This window comes from Podarcis raffonei, chromosome Z (genome assembly GCF_027172205.1).
Source record: "Podarcis raffonei isolate rPodRaf1 chromosome Z, rPodRaf1.pri, whole genome shotgun sequence".
NCBI classification, from domain to species: Eukaryota; Metazoa; Chordata; class Lepidosauria; order Squamata; family Lacertidae; genus Podarcis; species Podarcis raffonei.
In genome coordinates this window covers 3322448-3343544 of record NC_070621.1, presented here as the reverse complement: position 1 = coordinate 3343544, position 21097 = coordinate 3322448, and the positions used below count along the sequence as shown (strand labels likewise).

Here is a 21097-nt window from a genome sequence, read left to right as displayed (position 1 = left end):
TTTCTGGGTTAGTGGAGTCTGTAACCTGAAGGGTATGTATCTCAAGGAACCACTGTATTGTATTTTAATATTCTGTTGGAAGCTGCCCAGAGTGGCTGGGGAAACCCAGCCAGATGGGCGAGGTATAAATAAATCATCATCATCATCATCATCATCATCATCATCATCATCAGGGAAATGTCTGGAGTAGTAGCATGCAGCAGTGCATTTTATTAGGCAAGATTGTGTTCAAAAATCTCTATGTTAGGAGAAACGAAACACAAATGCATATGAATTTTTAATGTGTTTTTTAATAAACAAATCACAAACATGCAAAAATGGAGCAAATTCAACATAATGAAGGGAATGAGAAATGGGGAGCAACTGAAATTGACAGGCTCCTTCTTCCACAACACCAGTGAATCTGTCTGGAAACCAGCCCTAAAAGCAATGGATTCTAATGGTAGAAAATATTTTGTCACTCTCCTGATGCTGAAGTTGCTGCTTGGAGGCAAACCAGGGGCTCACAATGATCAATAACTAACTCCTCAGCTGAGCACGCCAAATGCTGGTATCTATGAGATGTTTTTATTTGCTTTTTTAAAAGACGTGCAGTGTTTTTCTTTAAAAGGAAAACAGATGGAATATATCACACACACATATAGCTGGATTTTGTTTTAAGAGTGCAGAATATGCTAAGGAGTATTGGGGTGAGGAAGAAACCACCGAAAGCTTGTCTGTTTTGCACCAAGGTCCAGTTAGCCGCAGTGAGAACAGGATCCTGGAATAAATGAGCCACATGTGGGGGCGTATTTGATGTAAAAACAGCCAAAAGTTGTGAAGGGGTGGGGTGATGTTTTCTCTCTCCACCCCTCATCAAATTATTTCAAATCAAGTTAGTACAGTATATTTAAATGCAGTTTCCCAGCTGCCCCACCTGGAATTTTTCATGAAAAAAATAGTGATTTCCTTATCCTGGAATTGCAGCTCCTCCTTCAGAGACCTTCAACCCACTTTCACCTCCACCTGCACAGTTCAGAGTTTCCAGGAAAGCAAGCAAATACCAATAATAATAATAATAATAGTTGTTTTAAAAAATCAGTGGTGCATTCCTGCTACCCAGATTTACACAGAAGCAAGTCCCACTGAGTTCAGTGGAGCTTATGCCCAGGTAAGTGAGTACTGTTCAGGATTGAAGACTAAACCAGTTTGAAGTCTTTACTATGGGTAGACTTCAAATTCAAGATTTGTCTTTGGTGTTTTAATTTTGGATGACACTCTTGAATGCGATGTTAGCAGACTACCATAAGAAGCTTTAAGAAGTCAGGTGGGGGCAGACATTTTGCTGCCTGAGGTAAAAGGCAAGAGATCCCACTCCTGGATAGTTGACTAGAGTGGCTGTCCCATCTTACTTCAACCATGGCAGCATTCTCCAAAGCTCCCATGGGCAGCAAGTTGGCTCAGGGGCCAATAACTTAGAAAGCGACCTTCTATTGAGTCAGGTCACTGATCCACTTAGCTCAGCCTTGTCCAGGGGTTCAGGCAGGGGACATTCCCAGTCCTATATGGAGGTGTAACCAAGGACTGAACCTTCTGCATGCAAAGCAGGAGCTCTACCGCTAAGCTGCACGCAGGTCTCTCTGCCGCCTCTCAGCACCCCACACCTGCTGCCTCGCTTTGCTCAATGGTTGGGTGGCCCTGGGGGAGCTCAAAGAAAGCAGAACCACAGGTGCCCACATCACTGGTGCAATTTGTGCCACACCTGGTGCTTGTCTACAGTGCCAGATTTCAGCCACACTGGTCTGTTTGTAATGCAAAAAGTTGAGCTCCCCCCCCAATCCCCCCACCCAATATTTCTTCCCAGGGCTGGAGCCTTGCCAAGAACAAAGCATTCATGGCACATTCAATAAGTCCCTGAGCTTCAATAAGTAACAGATATGCAAGCAGAGCAGAGGAGTGGGTGGAAGTCCAGAAAAACCCTGCTTTCAGCTGGAGTCCTTATTAAAAGAAAACAAGAACAACCACAACCACTCCTTGTGATTTTCACTGGCTCTTCAACAATGGAAGAAAATGAGGGAAGTCGATTGTTCAGACTGCAGCACTCTTGGATGCAAACAAGGGCTTCATCACAAGCCTCAGATGAACAGTTTTTGTGTCCAGAATCAGTCACCATCTCCTCTCCCTCTAGGCTGTAGTTGTGGTTTGGGGTATGGGGCATGTGAGGAATGGGTTCTGATCTCCACAGGGGATCCAAGCCAACAAGCCGTGTGGTCAGGCTGGACATTGGATGTGGCCCAGGAAGACCTGCCATCTTCACATAAACCCCACCGTACTGGGCTCCCACCTGCTCAGGACTGCCCTTTACATCATTCCCCGTCCCCTGGTGGATCTCAGCAGACAGAAGATGCTTGCCACAGTGACCAGGATGATGGCAACAAAGAGGAGGACCACGCCAACCCAGGGGCCGTACGCTGTGCCCTTCCAGAAGCCGGTCTCCTCGGCCGGAATCATGTTGGTGAGGTTCAGCATGTATCCCAGGGCCCAGCCGATGGATGTGTCCCCAGCCTGCATGTAGGAACAAAGAAACTTGTAAAAAGACTCACACAACTGGCAACGGTTCTCCTGTGGCTACTTCCACTCCAAAGCGCTCCCTCGCTTGAGGACCACAGTGAACAGCAGGTACCCTCTCAAACCTCCCTGCATCAGCATCAAACAACAGGGCCCTGCATGTTCCAGAAGAATTCATGTTGCTAAGAACATAACTGCTTTTCTACAGGCAGAATACAGGTTATCAAAAGCACAACTGGGTTTTTTGGGGGGGTGGGGGTGAGGAGGCTCATATTGGTTATTGAAACACGTTGGTTGGAATCTGAGACAGATAGCAAGCAGCAAAAGATAAACTTAGGCGGTAACAGAATGAACATGTTTAATTAAAATATAGATCATTCTCTACCTAGGTCTACATCTAAATTCAAATTATGTGCTTAGGCACACTTTGTGTATGTATTATAGACTTGGGCCACATTCACACCATATATTCAAAGGGGCATGATACTCCTTTAAACAGTGCTGGTTTCTCCCAAATAATTATTTGGGACCTGTAGTTCATTAAGGGTGCTGGAAGTTTTTAGGAGACCCCTCAGCTGCAATTCCCAGTGTTCCACCACCGTCAAGTTCCACTCTGGGAATTGTAGCTCTGAGACTGGGAATAGGGGCCTCCTAACAGCTCTTAGCACCCTTAACAAACTACAGTTCCCGGGGTTCTTTTTGGGAAGCCAGCACTGTTTAAAGTGAGATCATAGGGTTTTAATGGCATGCTGGCCAGGACTCTTTAGTTTAGAGGAAAGCCTAGTAAGGGGGGACATGATAGAAGTGGACGCAGAAAAGCTTTCATTCCTCTCACATAACGCCAGAACCCGTGGACATCCAATGAACCTGAAAGTTGGAAGATCCAGCACCGATATAAGGAAGTCCTTTTTCACACAGAGCCTAGTTAAACTAGGGAACTCTCTCCCACAGGAGCAAGTGATGGCCACCAATTTGGGTGGCTCTGCTCTGCATCGTCAGAGGAAGGAATGCTTCTGATTACCAGCTTCTGGCAACCTCATGAGGGGAGAGGGCTCTTGTGCTGGGGCCCGGCTTGCACCTGGCTGGTCACTGTGAGAACAGAATGCTGGACCTGATGGTCCCTTGGCCTGATCCAGCAGCCTTTTCTTAGGTTCTTACCTTTTTTTGGAAGGCGATGTTGGGGAAGGTGCTGTTGTCAAATTTGTAGCCCCGGGTGAGAATGAGGTAGATGAAGGTGGTCGCTGAACAGTAATCGGGAAGCCTCTTCTCTAGGCCTGGTGCTTTCTCAAGAAGCTAGATTTACAGAAGCATGGCAGGAAGAGAGGAGGGAAGAGAAAAGGCTTGATATTCTTCTCAAATGCAAAGCACAACTCTGACTGCCCCCTCCCAACCTTCTTGGGTCCTGTCCCGCCTGAGGGGAGGCTGTTCCTGGCTTTCACAGGGTACTCCTCCTGCTCAACACATTCTCCTATCCCAGACTCACTGGCCTGGGGGTTTCCTGTGAGGAAATGCAGCCATCTGGCTGGAAAAGATCCCTCATTGCTGTGTTAAGAGCTGTCTTCTAATCCCAGTTATGTCACCCACAGAATTAACCTCCCAGCTTCCAGGACATCTCCAGCCATCCAAAAAGGGGCATTGCAGAGCCCTCTGCCCTTTTCATAATTTTGCATGGCTGTATCTTTCTTTTGTCTCTGTTTTTGCCTCTTTCCTGGTCCTGAAGGAAAGCAACCATGGAATCACAGAATTGAAGAGCTGGAAGGGAGACAAAGGGCCACCTACTTCAATCCCCTGTGATGAAGGAATCACAAGAAGTATGGTCCTTGCTCCACTTACACTCTGTCTTTCCCCCAAGAAACACAAGGTGGCACACAAGGTTCTCTCTTCCTCTTCCTCTCCCTCCCATACCCACACACCATTTTGTCTCAACAGCCCTGTGAAGTAGGTTAGGCTAAGTGGGAGAGTGAATCACTCAATGTGAGCTTCGCAGCTCAGGATCCTGCCCCAGCACTATCCACTGGTCTTCAGCTGATGGGTTGGGACCTGCCAGTGGGTCACAGCCTGACCCAAGGAGGATCACAGCAGAAATATAAGATAAAAGACTAATATAAGATAAAATGCATGTTTTGGTAAAACTGGGTCCTGGGTCTAAGAAGGTTCGATGTATCTGCACTATACACCATGCTACCCTACAGCTAAAACTGAAATCTTTTGAAATATCAGATTTCTTCTTAAACCGCCAGGACCTAAATGTCTGGTGCATGCTTCAGTTTGCATTGGAAAAGCCCCCCTTACGAGGAAACCCACCTCGGACCAAGTTGCGCTGCATATTTCGTTAGCAGCCTGCTCCAGGTCACTTGGGGTGGCCACATGTCTCTTCATTTGCGACTGGATGAAGTCCACAGTGTAGAAGAAGGCAGAGAAGGCCTGTTGAGGAGGAGGAGGAGGAGGAGGAAGGAGAAGAAGAAGGTGAGGAGGGTGTGGCATACCACTGATCGCACTTCCTGGTCATTATAATAATCAATTTCATTTCATTATTTCTTTTTTTTTATTAAAAAAGGGGACTTAAACCATGGAGCTCCCTCCCGCAGAGGCACTGCTGGTTTGCAACTTGGATGGCCTTAAAGGAGGACAAATTCATGTAGGAGAGGGGCTATCAGTGGCCCCTATCCATGATGACTATGCTCTGACTCCACAGTCAGAGGCAGAAATGCTTCTGAATACCAGTTGTGTCAGGGCCGGAGTCAGGTGTAGGTCAGCAACAGTACCATAAATGCTATGAGACCAGTGAAGTTAATTCTTCATTCAAGGAGACAGACCACAGCTCCAGCCCAGTGGTCGCAGCAACGCTTTCTAGGAGGTCTTGCCCTGATGAAGCAGTTGCAAGGACTGAAGGTCCCCCCCCCTTCCCAGGGGCCCACTAGGACTCCTCCTCTCCAGGAAATTTCCCACACAGTCTCAGGCCGTGTCTCTGCACATTGCATTTCTCTGTGTGTTCTAGGAGACCAGAGGGGAAGGTGGCTGGCCAAAGCAGGAGTGGGAGACTCCCTGGCATCAGCTACTGCCTTGGAGTCTGATCTGTGCTCTGCCACCGCCTCTTCCCTCTCACCAAACCCAGTCCCCCCTTCACCTTCTAACACCTCCTCCTCCCAGTCTGCTCCCTCTTCTCCCTCTGACCACTCAGGGTCCTCCTGACACCAATCCCCTGGCTTTGAGCCTTCTTCCCCTGCCTCCAACCACTTCTCTGCATCCAGCCAGTCCATGACACGTTGCTGGAAAGCACAGAAGGGGAGACGGCTCTTGCACGCAGGTCCTGCTAGTGGGCTTCTCATAATAGACTTTTAAGTTACAGGGAACCAGGCAGAGGGCCTTCTCGGTAGTGGCGCCCACCCTGTGGAACGCCCTCCCATCAGATGTCAAAGAGAAGAACTACCAGACTTTTAGAAAACATCTGAAGGCAGCTCAGTTTAGGGAAGTTTTTAATGTTTGATGCATTACGGTATTTTAATATTTTGTTGGAAGCCGCCCAGAGTGGCTGGGGAAGCCTGGCCAGATGGGCAGGGTATAAATAATAAATTATTATTATATTATGATTATTTTGCTCAGCCACTTTGAGGACACCATGCTGGACTACATGGGCTGCGAGCTCTTCTAATGCCCTTATTTTACTTAATACCTTGTGGTCGTACGCTGAGGTTAGGACTCATGAGCCAGGCTCGTAGTACTGTCTGACAGAGCCTGGGGGGCGGGAGCAAGTGTGTACCCCCCCCCGGGGCACGGATGGAGCCTGCTTACCCAGCCCTCACCATTGCCACCACTAGACGGGGGCACAACACGGAGGGTCTCTTTACCCTCTGCACCATCCCTGCCTGGCATGGAAGCGGCCACCTGTCTGTGTCCACGCAACCCCGGTCACCTGGCAGCCAGGTGCTCGCATGCCAAGCACATGAGGGGGGCACCTGGTTCCCCCCCAAAAAAAATTCTGTGCCTGGGGACACAGCCCCCATCCTCTCTCCCCCCCCCCCGCTAGACCACTATCATGAGCAATAGACTGTAATGGGTTTTTTGTTTATTCATTTCAACCCAGTTATTGGCCTAATCAGCCACAAAGTTGCTGAAACATCCAAATCGAGCAGAGGTTATTATTTAAACCCATTGGCCGCTGCCAATATATGGATAGCAAAATGTTGTTTTCATTACATAAATAGGCCTGACAGCCAATAACTGTCATGGTAAGTTTTGGGTAATGCTAGAATCCATTAAGTTTTCTAGTTAAATGCATTTTATGCAGAAGAGAGTTTGGAAAACATTTCCAGAAGGAAGGGACTACTTTGGCAAAATGTTACCACGGATACAGAAGAGATTCGTGGAGGTGTCTTACTGAGATACTTTTTGTTTTATAATGCTGCATGTTTTATAAATGTACTTAAATAACCCCCTCTCTGCCCATGTATTCTTCCCACCTTCCAAATTTAAGAATTAAAAGTCTACGGGGGCCTACCAGTGGTCCATGGGCCACAGGTCAGAATCCTGTAAGCAGGTGGAAAGATGCACACCACATGGACCAATGGTGCAAGCAAACAATATACCAAATTGTTAAGGGGGAAATGGGGTGTTATTCAAACATTCCCCAGTAGGGGGCAGTAGTTTACAAAATCCCTGAAACTAGAAAACAGAGAGGCAGGTATTCATTTAAGAAATCCAAATGAATGAATTGTTCATACAGTCACAGACCAATAAAAGTAGACACACAAAACAAAGCACCGTAGGAGCCAACTCCTAGGGGCCAAGGTCCCTTCAGCCCCCCAATAAAATATTTGAGAGGGCCACCACCACCCCCAAAGTTGATGGGGGTTGCCATTCAAATGGTGTGTGTGCACTGCATTTTGTTATTTATTACGTGGAGCAGGGTTTATCTGTGGACTCCCCCCACCTCTGAAATATTTTATTCAAGTTGGCCCCCTGCAAAGCATGCAGCTATGGTTTAATCTAACAACTACAGTGTTCGGGTTCACAGAATTTGAAGATTAGAAACTAGGAAAAATATGAGTAGTCATAGAAGTTTTGGCCAGATCAGGGTGGAGGGCTGAAGGCTGAACTATGACTTGGAGGTCACTGTCCTCCCTTCCTCTAAGGAAAATAGGAAAATGCCTTACACCGATTCAGACCAGTTAATCTTGCGCAACATCACCTACACTGAGTGGCAGCAGTTCTCCAGGGTTTAGGACAAGGGGTCTTTCTCAGTCCTGCCTGGAGATCCCACTGGGGACTTAACCTGAGACCTGCTGCATGCAAAACAAGCGCTCTAAGACTAAGGTGCAGCCCTTCCCCTTAAATCCTTTGCAAGGCCCTGATTAATTGGCGGCAAATGCAATGTGCTCTACACATGCCCAGAGGCACCCTTTTCCATCTGTACTTTGTGTATTCTGAATACTGGTCCTGCTATCTGAGCCAAGGCTCAAAGTAGGCCTCCCTTCTCCCATGACATTCCACCGCCTCGAGCTACTCACAATAAAGTTCCCTGTGACACTTGGCTGGAAGACTTTGTCAAAGGAGCAGTGGGAATAGGGGCACGGAGTAAACTGGAAGAGGCTCTCCACGTGCTGCTGGCACTTGGCTGCATTTCCAGAGCCGCTCATGTTGACAATAGCAGTGGGGAAGTAGCTGGTCGGCTTCTCCGCTTCAGTGCATGGCGAGTCATAGATGGTTGCCGCTGTGAAGTTCTTCCAGTATCCTGTGGGCCAGCAGGGGTTGCTCACCTGGAGAACATACCTTTCGGCCTGTTGTGGGTGAAAATAACCAGTCTGAGTCAACCAACAAAACACCAGGCCCTTTGGGATTCTCTGGAGTTTGTAAAAAGTAAAGGTAAAGGTACCCCTGACCATTAGGTCCAGTCATGGACGACTCTGGGGTTGCGGCACTCATCTCGCTCTATAGGCCGAGGGAGCCAGTGTTTGTCCGCATACAGCTTCCAGGTCATGTGGCCAGCATGACTAAGTCGCTTCTGGTGAACCAGAGCAGCGCACGGAAATGCCGTTTCCCTTCCCGCTGGAGCGGTACCTATTTATCTACTTGCACTTGATGTGGTTTTGAACTGCTAGGTGGGCAGGAGCAGGGACAGAACAAAGGGAGATCACCCCGTCGCGGGGATTCGAACCGCCGACCTTCTGATCAGCAAGCCATAGGCTCTGTGGTTTAGACTACAGTACCACCCGCGTCCCCTGGAGTTTGTACTATCATTGAATTGTGGAGTTGGAAGGGACTCCGAGAATCACCCAGTCCAACCCCCTGCAATGCAGGAATCTCAACTAAAGAATCCCTGGCAGACAGCCAATGAAGGAAAGTCCAGAGGGAGCCTCTTACCACTGGAAATTTTGTTCTAGGATGGCAGCCTCCAGATGTCTCACCTCCAACCCTACTCCCTTACCTTCAGCACCTTGGACAGAAGCCTCTTCAGGATCTGGTCCCTGCCATAGCAGAGGAAACTGTGTGTGTAGACCTTGTAGGTCTGTCCGTACAGCCGCAGCATCACCTCGTTGGCAGGTGTCTCGATAAACTGTGGTGTCTCAAAGGTGATTTGGGTGGAAGCTCCTCCCAGGTCCATGGCGCCCACGGTCTTCTTCTTGGGATGGACCCACTGTCCAATCCATCCGTACTGAATTAAAAGGAACAGGAATGGTCATCTTAAAGGAGCTGCCTTCAAAGTACAGAACTGGCCTGGTGGCTCTTGACTTAGTTTACCAGAGCACCCAAATGCTCATCCTTTCTTCAAGGCATGCTTTTTTCTCTGCATGGTGGGTTTCTCTTATGCGGAACCTGTGCCCTGGCAGATGTTGGTGGACCAACCCCCTTCACCCCATAGCACTGGGCCTGCAGGCAGGAGCTGATGGGAGCTGGAGTCCAGCAGAACCCAGAGGGAACCCCTCTGGCTTTAACCATTGTATGCAAAGCCTCTTGGGCAGAAACTGCACTGTCGCAATGTCCTGTTCCACACCTGGCAATGAATGACTTTGGTTCATGTTTAATATAGTAAAAAGGGGTCGTGGAAAGAAAGAAAGACTCTTCTACCTTGATGAAGTTCTCCAGGAGGTAGTTAGCTGTGACCCAGCCAAACACACCCTCATCCTCTCCGCTCAGGATCTTCGCTCCGCGGAAGTCAAAGGGGTACTGCTTCATAGTGGAGCTCACAGCTGCAAGGACCCTGTCCGAAGCCTCAGGGTCAGTGAGACTGCTCAAAAAACAAGAACATTTGTTTGGATCAGGCTGGAAGTTGGACACCAGTGACCCAAGCAGCCAGCTAGATTCATGGGTGCAGAAACATGGGAACATAGGAAGCTGCCTTATACTGAGTCAAACCATTGGCCCACCTTGCTCAGTACTGTCTGCACTAACTGGCAGCAGCTGTCCAGGGTTTCAGGCAGGGGGTGTCTCACAACCCTACCTGGAGATGACAGGGATTGAACCCAGAACTTTCTGATTGCAGGGCAGATGCTACCACTGAACTAAGGCCCTTCCTTCAACTCCCCCTAGGTAAAGGTAAAGGGACCCCTGACCATTAAGTCCAGTCGTGGACGACTCTGGGGTTGCGGCACTCATCTCGCTTTACTGGCCGAGGGAGCCAGCGTACAGCTTCCAGATCATGTGGCCAGCATGACTAAGCTGCTTCTGGCGAACCAGAGCAGCGCACGGAAAAGCCTTTTACCTTCCCGCCAGAGCGGTACCTATTTATCTACTTGCACTTTGACGTGCTTTTGAACTGCTAGGTTGGCAGGAGCAGGGACCGAGCAATGGGAGCTCACCGCGTCGCGGGGATTCGAACCTCTAACCTTCTGATCAGCAAGTCCTAGGCTCTGTGGTTTAACCCACAGCGCCACCTGCGTCTCTCCCTACTCAACAACAAATAGTGCAAAACTGGCAAAACTGAACTGGATAGCCATTGTTGTCTTGTTGCTGTTGTTGTTCATTCATTGCATTTCTATGCCGTTTTATATTTTTTTTGGGGGGGGGGAAACCTGAGTGCCGTTTACCACACTGAAGTATCAAATAAAACAATCCAGAATAAAACACTGCTGAAGAAAGTCAAACATTCAGAGCAACATTCAAAGCAACAGGAAACTAAAATATAATCTAAAAGATTCAAAGTGAAAGGAAGTCAAATATAAAATGAACCTTCGAAACAGCATAATTAACAAGAGAATAAAATATTATCATAAGCATATTGTTAACAGTTTTGGGGGTCTGTTAGAACCCCAATGCACACACACTGATTGCTCATGTGCACACAGCTTACTCACTGGGCACTGGTGATGGTCAACACCCTTCAAAGAAACCGCGGGAATGAGAAATTGTGATCAGAACTTCATGTGCACAAGTAACAATTTGATCTTTTAGTGTGGCAGCACCTACCCAGACATTTAGAGAGTTGGTGCAAAGTTTTGATTTGTTTTTAGTCTATTGTTATTTTAGCTATTCAAAAGTCTTAAATTGTTGTTAATTTTTCTTATTGACAATTTTATTGATTTATCCTTTTTGTGTGAACTGTTTTGCAGTGTGTGTGTTTTTAACAATCAAGCGGGGTATAAATTTTCTGAAACAAAATAAATAAAAATAAATGTGTAATCCTATGTGGCAGAGATAAATCATGCTCCAAAATAATAAAGTGGGTTATAATTGCAAAATTTAAACACACATGCAAACACACAAGCATGCACGTGATATTCAAAAGTTAAAATGCATGAAAGGTGTGTGTGTGTGTGTGTGTGAGAGAGAGAGAGAGAGAGAGAGAGGGAGAGAAGTTCCTCCCTCGCCTTATAATACTAGAATTGAGGATCATCTAATTAAGTTGATGGGCAGCAGGTTCAAGCAAACGATGGAACTCACTGCCACAAAATACCACTGGCTTAGGTGGCTTCAGAAGGAGACTAGACAAATTCAAGGGAGGAGGAGCAGCCAGCCATAATGGTTGTCTGGAGCCCCCAGCTTCAGAGGCAGTCTACCTCTGAAAGCCAGTTCCTGGGGAGCTGAAGTCATGACAACCAGTGATGAGGATGACATGGCAATGATACATAGAAGCATGAAAAAATGCCCCGAGACGCCAGGCTAGGCTACGGAGTTCTCACTTGAGCAGTCGCATGCCGGCCGTGGCTCCCAAGTACAGAGGGGTGGCTGCATGCCTCTCCTTCGGAACATCATTCTGGGCCTGGTCAAGACACGCCTCCAAGCTCCGTCCAGCTGCTGAGGGGTCTGCAACGTAGCTGGAGATGCCACCACCTGCGGATCCAACCAGAGACAAAGCCATCATTCCCAGTCTAGGGGCACAGTAGGGGATGGGCATTCAAAGGAGAAGGCGGTACTGGCCATGCCAGTTGGTCATTGGTCACAGGGAGCCTCTCTGGAAGTGAATTCCCAGCACCAATCAGCCAATGGCACAGAAAGCCCATCTTCAGAGGAGGCTTCTGTCACCTCTAATCACACAGTGACCACCACTGAACTCTGCAGGTGTCAATCGTCTGGTGGCATGGTGACATCAAGTGGTTGGCAGGTGGGTGGTGTGGTGTGGTGGGTGGCCGTACTGACATAGGCATAAGCAGGAACATAGGAATCTGCTTTGTATCAGCTCAGGCCTTTGGTCTATTTAGCTCAGTATTGTCTACACTGACTGACAGCAATGGCTCTCCAGGATTTCAGACAGGGAGCCTGGAGATGCCACTGAGGAGTGAACACCTGGGACCTTCTGCTTGCAAGGAAGATGCTGTACCATTGAGCCATGGCCATCCCCTTGAGACAGCGTTCCAAAGAACATCTGAAATTAGACTCTCTGTGTTAGGGTTCACCAACAATTCCTCTGGTCCCTGGCCTAGAAAGCACATGTCCAAGCAGTTTTCCGCTTGTTCCGCCACTTTCCCTGGGGAAACTCACTCTTTGGAGCGGAATTGGAGCAAACGTTCATCTGTGGGGAAACCTGATTGATGTTTGTTCCAATTCAGTGGTAAAGAATGGGTTTTCCTGGGGGAAAGCAGTGGGACAAGAGGAAGTGTGGATGAGACCTTAGTTTCCTGTTTGGGTATATAGATTACCATAGAACATGGAAAGCTGCCTCATACAGAATCAGACTATTGGTCCATCTAGCGCAGTATTGTCTACACTCACTGGCAATAGCTCTCAAGGGTTTCAGGCAGGGAGTCTCTCCTAGCCCTACTTTGAGATGCTAACAAACCATTTCACGTTCTAAATCTTATATTAATAAGCCAAAAATTGAGAGAGCTATGTACAAGATCTACTACAGAAGCCACAAACAGAAAACTCATTCAAATTGTGTCCAAAAGCAAGATTCAGTCTTTAAAGTTCCTTTAGCCAGGCTCCTGTAGATATCAACAAAGGTAAGTTTGATCAAACGTTGATATCTTATCTTCGTTTATATCTAACCCTTGAACGTAACATCGCCAGCACTTCGTTTGATCAAACTTACCTTTGTTGATTTCTACAGGAGCCTGGCTAAAGGAACTTTAAAGACTGAATCTTGCTTTTGGACACAATTTGAATGAGTTTTCTGTTTGTGGCTTCTGTAGTAGATCTTGTACATAGCTCTCTCAATTTTTGGATTATTAATATAAGATTTATAACATAGAATGGTTTGGTAGCGTTTTGTGTGCTGCTTATGTGCTGCTTACTTCATACTGGTCTACTACGAGAATTGGCAGTATAGGTTCATTTTTTCACTACTTTGAGATGCTGGCAGGGATTGAACCTGCAACCTTCTGCTTGCAAGGCAGGTGCTCTGTCAGCTGAGCTATGACTCTTCCATAGGTCACATTCATAGGGAGCCTACATGTGAGAAGATGTAAGCAGAGTGTGTGCAATGATATTGTTAGGAGAATCCGCATGGCCCCAACGCTGGCTGGGTGGCCGTTCAGGGAGGGGGCTGGAGAGCACAGCAGCAAGGCCAGGCCAGGCTCCAGCGCCCAGGGACCCCTGGTGGCAGGCAGGGCGGGGATCCATGTGTGGGGTAGCCTGGCTCGCACCCCCTCAAAATCATGTACCCAGGGCTACAGCACCCCTGGCCCTCCCCACCATATGGAGGGAATGTCTCTGAATAAACCTGAGTAATTTATGGGGCGGGGGCTCCACTTTTGTGGGTTCCCAGTGGCCACTGCTCTGAGCAAGTAAAGTTGCCTTAAACATCACAGTGGCATGGTTATTGACAAAATTTACTACACCACCATTTGGATAAAGTCCTCCTAAAGGTAAAGGTAAAGGGACCCCTGACCATTAGGTCCAGTCATGGCCGACTCTGGGGTTGCGGTGCTCATCTCGCTTTATTGGCTGAGGGAGCCGGCGTACAGTCATGTGGCCAGCATGACTAAGCCGCTTCTGGCAAACCAGAGCAGCGCACGGAAACCCCATTTAACTTCCCGCCGGAGCGGTACCTATTTATCTACTTGCACTTTGACGTGCTTTTGAACTGCTAGGTTGGCAGGAGCAGGGACAGAACAACAGGAACTCATCCCGTCACGGGGATTCAAACCGCCAACCTTCTGATCGGCAAGTCCTAGGCTCTGTGGTTTAACCCACAGCGCCACCCGCATCCCAAAGTCCTCCTAGCTTTCCCCAAAGCTGTGTAGAGCCAGCATGAAATGGCCAGGAGATTAACTTGTGCCCTTTACATCGCCGAATCACGCCCTGTTGAGCCACCCTCTGGATCCCAAAACCATTTGTTGGTTTGGCACGGGCAGAGCACCCACCTGGCTCTCTGCCTGGCCTCCCATTGTGACATATTATTTTATGTTTTGAAAACAAGCACCTGGGCCTTTTGTGCCATTTGCCCAGCCGATGCCAGCTCTGGAACAGAGACCACATTGCCTTAAAAAAAGAAAAGGAAGTTGGCACTAAAGATTTCAAAGCAGGTGGGCGAGGCTGGTTCTTTGTCTGGCACTCCGTGGGAAAAGGGAAAGGGAGAAAACGGTGGACTGGCCAACCCTGTGGCATGCCCACTGTACAAAAGCCAGATTGGAAAGCCCAGACAATGGCCAGATCAGAGCCAGCCACCACAACGCACTCCCAAGGCAGGCGCCACCAGTTTGACCCACGAAGGAACAAGTGCCACATTGCGCAAGATGGAATCCCAGAGTTGTGCTCTTAATAATAATAATAATAAATTTTTATTTATACCCCGCCCTTCCTGGTTCAGAAAACCGGGCTCAGGGCAGCCAACAACAAATTCAAAACACTTAATTGAGGCAACAAAAAATAGCATAAAATACAGTACAAAACATGAATAACAATAAATTTAGAATTCAAAAATCAATTTAGGGGGGGAAATCCATCCAATAAACGTTAGATGATCACCAGGGCTAGCCGGCCAAATTAGTCCTACTTGGGCCAGCGAGGAGACCAAGGGAGAATTAGCTGTGGGATCCCAGAGTCGGTAATCTTCATAAAAAGGGGAGGGAAGGAAGGGGAATAAAAGATCAGGCTAAATTCAAATTGAAAGCCAGGCGGAATGTCTTACAGGTCCTGCGGAAGGAGGTTAAATCCTGCAGGGCCCTAGTCTCATGGGACAGAGCATTCCACCAGGTCGGAGCCATCACTGAGAAGGCCCTGGCCCTGGTGGAGGATAGTCTGACTTCCTTAGGGCCCGGGACCTCTAAACTATGGTTATTCATGGACCTTAAGGTCCTCTGTGGGGCAGACCAGGAGAGGCCGTTGTCTGCTGCATCTTTGCAAGTGTCTTCCAATCAGGGCTGCAGATAATTCTGCCACATCACTTACTCAGAGGCAATTTGAGCCCTATTAAGAAGAATGGCGATTTCTGACCAGAGTTCCCATTGCCCCTCCATGAGTCTCTGCTCTCTCCTATCTTACCTCAGGTAGAAATGCAGGAGGTTGCTTTCTCTTGGGGCAGGTCATTTTCTGTCACTGCGCCAGAGAGCTTTTCAAGGGCAAGAGCAGACCATCGCTTCAATTTTAATTGCGTAATTAAAGTGAGACTTAATTCTGCTTTGAGAAAATAGGTTTCCTTAGTGCAGAAAAGATACAGGTAGGTCTGAGTTAAAGGAGGATTCTCTAACAAGTTCTAGGCTGTGGCAATAAGCAGAGTCGACTACAGATCTTTCGTAAGCCTAGCCAGCTGACCAGCTAAGATTTAAGGTAATCTGCTTGTGGCTTGCGAAACCTGGGACCTGCGGTACCTTAACTTGCCAACAAACCGCGACATCCGTTGAGGAACTGAATGTTGTTTCCTCCAATTGCAGACAGAACCCTCTAACTTCAAAATGATTTTTAAAGGTAAGCTTTCAGCCAGATGTCCCAACACCACAATTCTCCAATGCATTCCCATTCTGTTAACAGCATGATGGGAGCTGCAGTAAAGGTCGAGCGCCCCCTGAAGGCTGGGATGCCTAACTGCGCACAAGCCACACTTACCTTCTACATCGCACATGCTGTGCTGACTAACGATCCCAGTGTCATTCTCCTTGTCCGCAGGCCACTTGTACACGAACATGGCAGTGTGGGAAGATCCGGCATCCAAAACAATTCCATACTGGGAACAAACAGAGAAGGGGGGATGTTAGCTTCAGAAGGGACTCTGGATTACAGATGGCCAAGCCCTGAAACTCAAAAGGTGACTCTTGACAAGAGGCTTCTCTGCCTCACAAACTAAACCACCTCACAGGGCTGTTGTGAAGATCCGGCAAGAGGAAAAACCCACCTATCCAACCCAACCGAGAGGCAAAGCTGTCAACTTTTTCCTTTTCTTGCGAGGAATCCTATTTGGAATAAGGGAATTTCCCTTTTAAAAAGGGAAACGTTAAACAGCTATGCCAAGAGGTAGCAGGCATGGGTGTGCCATTAAAAGGGGCTCAATGGGTAAGTATTATATTTAACACCTTACAAGAGGAGAAAATGATTGGAGTTTATAAAACGATGCATAGCATGGGGAAAGCTATGCATTTCCCTGTCTCTTTCGTAATGCTAGAACTTGTGACATCCGATGGAGCTGAATGCTGGAAGGTTCAGGACAGATAAGAGAAAGTCCTTCTTCATGCAGTGCAAAGTCCAACTGCGGAACTCCCTCCCTTCATGGAGGAGAAGAAGAGGACTATCAAAGGCTACAAGACACCATGCCTCTACTCTGCCTCCACCGTCAGAGGAAGAATGCTTCTGAATAATGCCAATTGCTGGGGGACACAGAAGGGGAGGGGGCTTTGGCGCTCAGGTCCTACTTGTAGGTTTTTCCATTGGGGCATCTGGTTGGCCACTGTGAGAACAAGATGCTGGAGGGGCCCCTGGCCTGACCCAGCAGGCTCTCCTGTTCTCATACATAGTGCCGTATTTTTCGCTCTATAAGACGCACCCGACCATAAGACGCACCTAGTTTTTAGAGGAGGAAAACAAGAAACAAGAAAGCAACGCAAAGCCTCTTGAGTGAAGAGGCAGGAGCACTCCCTCTTCGCTCAAGAGGCTTTGCATGGCTATCCCTGAAGCCAGGAGAGCAAGAGGGATCGGTGCACATCAACCCCTCTTGCTGTTCTGGCTTCAGGGATAGCTGTGCAGCCTGCATTTGCTCCATAAGACACACACATATTTCTCCTTACTTTTTAGGAGGGGAAAAGTGCGTCTTATAGAGCGAAAAATACGGTACATTTTTAACCACGGTGGAAGAGCAATCTCTGGGTTCAGTCCTACTCCCTGCCTTGCAGAGCCTCTTTCACTTCTGGTTTAGGAGCAAATGGTGAGATAAAATAAAAATTAAGAAAAGTGGGGGGGGGGAGTATAATTCCTGGATGGTGGTTATCTCCTAAAAGCCCCCGCCCTTACTGTTACAGTCCCTCCCCCAATCATGAAACTCACTGGGTGACATTTAGGACAGTCACTCCTTTTCTCTCTCGCCCCCTACCTTGCAGGGTTGATGTGAGGAAGTGAAGTGGGTACCTGATGACCTCCTGGGCTCTCCTTCATTGGAGGCTTTTAAACAGAGGCTGGATGGCCGTCTGTCATGAATAGTTTAGCTGTGGTTCCTGCATTGCAGGGGGCTGGACTAGATGACCCTTGGGGTCCCTTCCAACATTATGGTTCTATGAAAACTATGCATGCAGCCCCAAGAGTGATGGTAGGATTAAAAAATAATAATGAATATATAAAATAAATATAATTTATTTAATGGAATTTGAATTAATTAATGGAATTTGAATTAATTAATTGAATTTGAATTAATTTAATTGAATTGAATTTAGAGAGGACATAGGTAAAGGCTTTCCAAATGCACACACAGAAAGGAACCAGGACTGAATGCGGACCCCCTGGGGGCTGGATCCCATTGCGTTTCTCTGAGCAAGGGGAGTAGCCTCTGAGCACATGCAAAGTGCCACCTTCCCTCTTCTGAATACCAGCAGGCAGCTCTCATATACCTTGGTTTAAGCGACTGGACTCCTGTTGGTTTGGGATGGGGAATGGAGCCACCACACCCCTCTCTTTTAAAATGCAAACTGAGCTTTGCCCCCACTTAACTGTGCTTCCAGTGCAAGATTTCCATACAGGGATTACAAGGCTACTCACTTCAGAGCTGATATTCTGGACTTTGCTCTTTGCCAGAGAGCGTCAGGAAAGATTCAGCTGTCACCTGAGCAGAGAGACCCACAGCTCCTTCTCAAAACAGACCATGGCAGGAGAACGGCAGGGTTCTCAGCGGTTCCTGTCCTTTTGACCATCTATGGACTGAACAGCCATTCTATAAATAGGTCCTTTCTTCTCCCTCCTGCTTGCCAAGGCAAACCCCACCAAATGCCCATGAAGAACAGGGAACTGAAACACACAAGGCTTCTGCCGGGGATGGAGAAGGGGAACACCCATCGCCAGTGAGAGATGCAGGAGGAATTCGGTCCTCATGTAAATGCAAACCTACCCAATTCACATTTCCCGAAGCAAGAAGGGAACCGAAACAGAGCTGTGCATCAGAACCTCTGTTTCCCTGAATCTTGCAGTGCAGCCTTTTGGCCAATCAAAAAGGCCAAAGTGAAAACCATGCACAAATATGCATATATCAGGGGAAAGTGCGCATTAAATAATTCATATTGTAACATACAAAACAAAATGCATTGTATTAGGAAAACTACATACAGAAATGCATATATTAAGGAGAAAGGAGCACTAAGACACTGTTGAGTTTTCATGAGGGCATAAAAAAATTATACTGCACTATCAATAATTAGACTATGCAGTCCATACAGCTCAGTATTGCCTACACTGACTGGCAGGGACTCATCAGGCAGGGAGATTCTCCTAGCACTGCCTAGAGAGGCTACTGGAGGCTGAACTTGTGAGCTTTTTATGCAAAGCAGGAGCTGCACCACTAAAGGGATGAAGGGGCAAGAGATCCAGTGCCCACTGCAAAAAAGGGCAGGGCAACAATGCCCCTGAATTGATCCACACACCTATATTACAGGTGAGGAATCCTGAAGCTAAAAGAGAAGCGATGAGCACAAGAACAGCAAGGGAATAATTGATTATTACTACGATTCGGTGTTAAAACTGTTTGGGAGATGGAGAGTGTTTGACCAGAGAATTTCCTTGTGTGGTGCACGGGCCTTTGACACACCAAAGCCATGCAACCAGAACGTGGTGCTCAACGCAGATGCAAGTAATCGACTATATGGAAATGGCTGAGATGACTGGCAGAATCCGAGACCAGGGAAAAGAGTTGGTGGAAGAAGATTGGAGGAAATTTAAAGACTATTTACAGAAACACTGTAAAATGTATGAATGCTGATGACATTGAAATGAAATGAAGGGGTTTTAGTGACGAGAGTAAAAGTTTGAAATTATAAATTTGGGAGGTAGGATACTTAAGGACAAAGTGGTAGGATATGAATTTGCTGAACCAACTGTCAAAAAGGGATACAAAAAAGGGAGACGTGAGGAAGTCAGGAAAATAAGTTAATCAATGTTGAATAATTAGAAAAGAGTGATTTGTGTTTTTTCTTGTTTTACTTTTGTGTGTTGACTGGTGTTTTTTTCTTCTTTTCTTTTTTTTCTTTTTTAGGTTAAATGTTTGTATTTTATGTATTTTATGTATTGTGAAATCTTGGTTTTGTGCTTTTATTGTCCTTTGTTTGGTGATGTCTTTCCTTATTGTTAAACTTAATAAAATATTATTATAAAAAAAAACACAGAATGTGGTGCTCAACTCACAACTCCCTGATAGCCTCCTGACTTAGCAGGCACTTCCACGCAGGTGCCCTCACCAGTTTTATGTCAAGTGGGATAGGAAGGACGCTGATAAGCCTTGGTCCAGTATACCTGAAGGAACGTCTCCACCCCCATCGTTCAGCCTGGGCACTGAGGTCCAGCGCTGAGGGCCTTCTGGCAGTTCCCTCACTGCGAGAAGCCAAGTTACAGGGAACCAGGCAGAGGGCCTTCTTGGTGGTGGCGCCTGCCCTGTGGAACGCCCTCCCACCAGATGTCAAAGAGAACAACAACTACCAGACTTCTAGAAGACATCTGAAGGCAGCCCTGTTTAGGGAAGCTTTTAATGTTTGATGCATTACTGTGCTTTGATATTTTGTTGAGGGCCGCCCAGAGTGGCTGGGGAAGCCCAGCCAGATGGGCGGGGTATAAATAATACATGATGATGATGATGGTGGTGATGATAAGAAGCTTGGAGGGGGTAGGAGAGATTTCATTTGCCAGGCAATCTCAGATCCATTCCCAGATGGCAAAGTTCAGCAATGTCTGCCAAAAGGCCGGCTAGAAAGAAGGCAATGGGACTAGATGACCCTTTGGGTCCCTTCCAACTCTACAATTCCATCATCAAGTGCATTTGCATCAAATCGTTCTCCCTGGTTAGAAGAATACATAATGAAATGCACTTGCTTCAAATTGCCCTCCCCACTTAGAAGAATGGCCCTCAAGATTTTGCCACAATTGCATTATTTGCAACTTAAAGACTTACACAGAAAGATAAACTATTATTTATTTAGAAAGCTACCATCAAAGGAACAGAGCGCTTAAAAAAAGAGAGGCCCTTGCCTGTAGGGGCATGCTAGGGAGCAACCGGAAGCATCTGAACATTTTCTTCCCAGTTAACCCTTCTGTTTCCCCCTTCTCAGAAATTCAGATTATCTGTCCTGTGGGGCATATGGGAATGTAGGAAGAGACCCACTGAGTCAATTTTGCTGCAGTTGTATCAGCTGAACTTTGTAAGGCACAGGCATCAGAATGCTGTTGGCAACTCAAAGTAACCAAAAATTTTAAAAGGGCCAATGCAATTCTAGGCTGCATCAACAGAAGCATCCAAATCAAGGGAAGTACTAATCCTGCTCTATCCTGCCTTGGTCAGACCACACCTGGAGTCCTGCATCCAGATCTGGGTACCACAATTTAAGAAGGATATTGGCAAACTGGAAGTTGTGCAGACGAGGGCAACCAAGATGATCAAGGGTCTGGAAACTAAGCCTTATGAAGAGTGGTTGAAGGTGGTGTGTATGTTTAGCTTGGAAAAGAGGAGACTGAGAGATGACAGGATAAAAAAGGTAAAGGTACCCCCTGCCCGTATGGG

The 21097-nt window shown here is 47.2% G+C and overlaps 1 protein-coding gene across 2 annotated transcripts in view; it reads right to left on the bottom strand.

Moving 5' to 3' along the window:
• Positions 1–1516: 1516 nt before the first annotated feature.
• ENTPD2 (ectonucleoside triphosphate diphosphohydrolase 2) overlaps positions 1517–21097 on the bottom strand; it is a 37138-nt gene continuing 17557 nt past the window's right edge. For both annotated transcript variants that reach the window (XM_053373983.1, XM_053373984.1), the window contains exons 2-9: positions 15967–16084; positions 11664–11814; positions 9613–9772; positions 8972–9199; positions 8055–8324; positions 4852–4971; positions 3706–3840; positions 1517–2544 (exon numbers count right to left, since the gene is read on the bottom strand). In XM_053373983.1, the coding sequence (XP_053229958.1) occupies positions 2341–2544; positions 3706–3840; positions 4852–4971; positions 8055–8324; positions 8972–9199; positions 9613–9772; positions 11664–11814; positions 15967–16084 (1386 nt within the window). In that variant the 3' untranslated portion in view covers positions 1517–2340. The remainder of the gene's footprint in view (positions 2545–3705; positions 3841–4851; positions 4972–8054; positions 8325–8971; positions 9200–9612; positions 9773–11663; positions 11815–15966; positions 16085–21097) is intronic.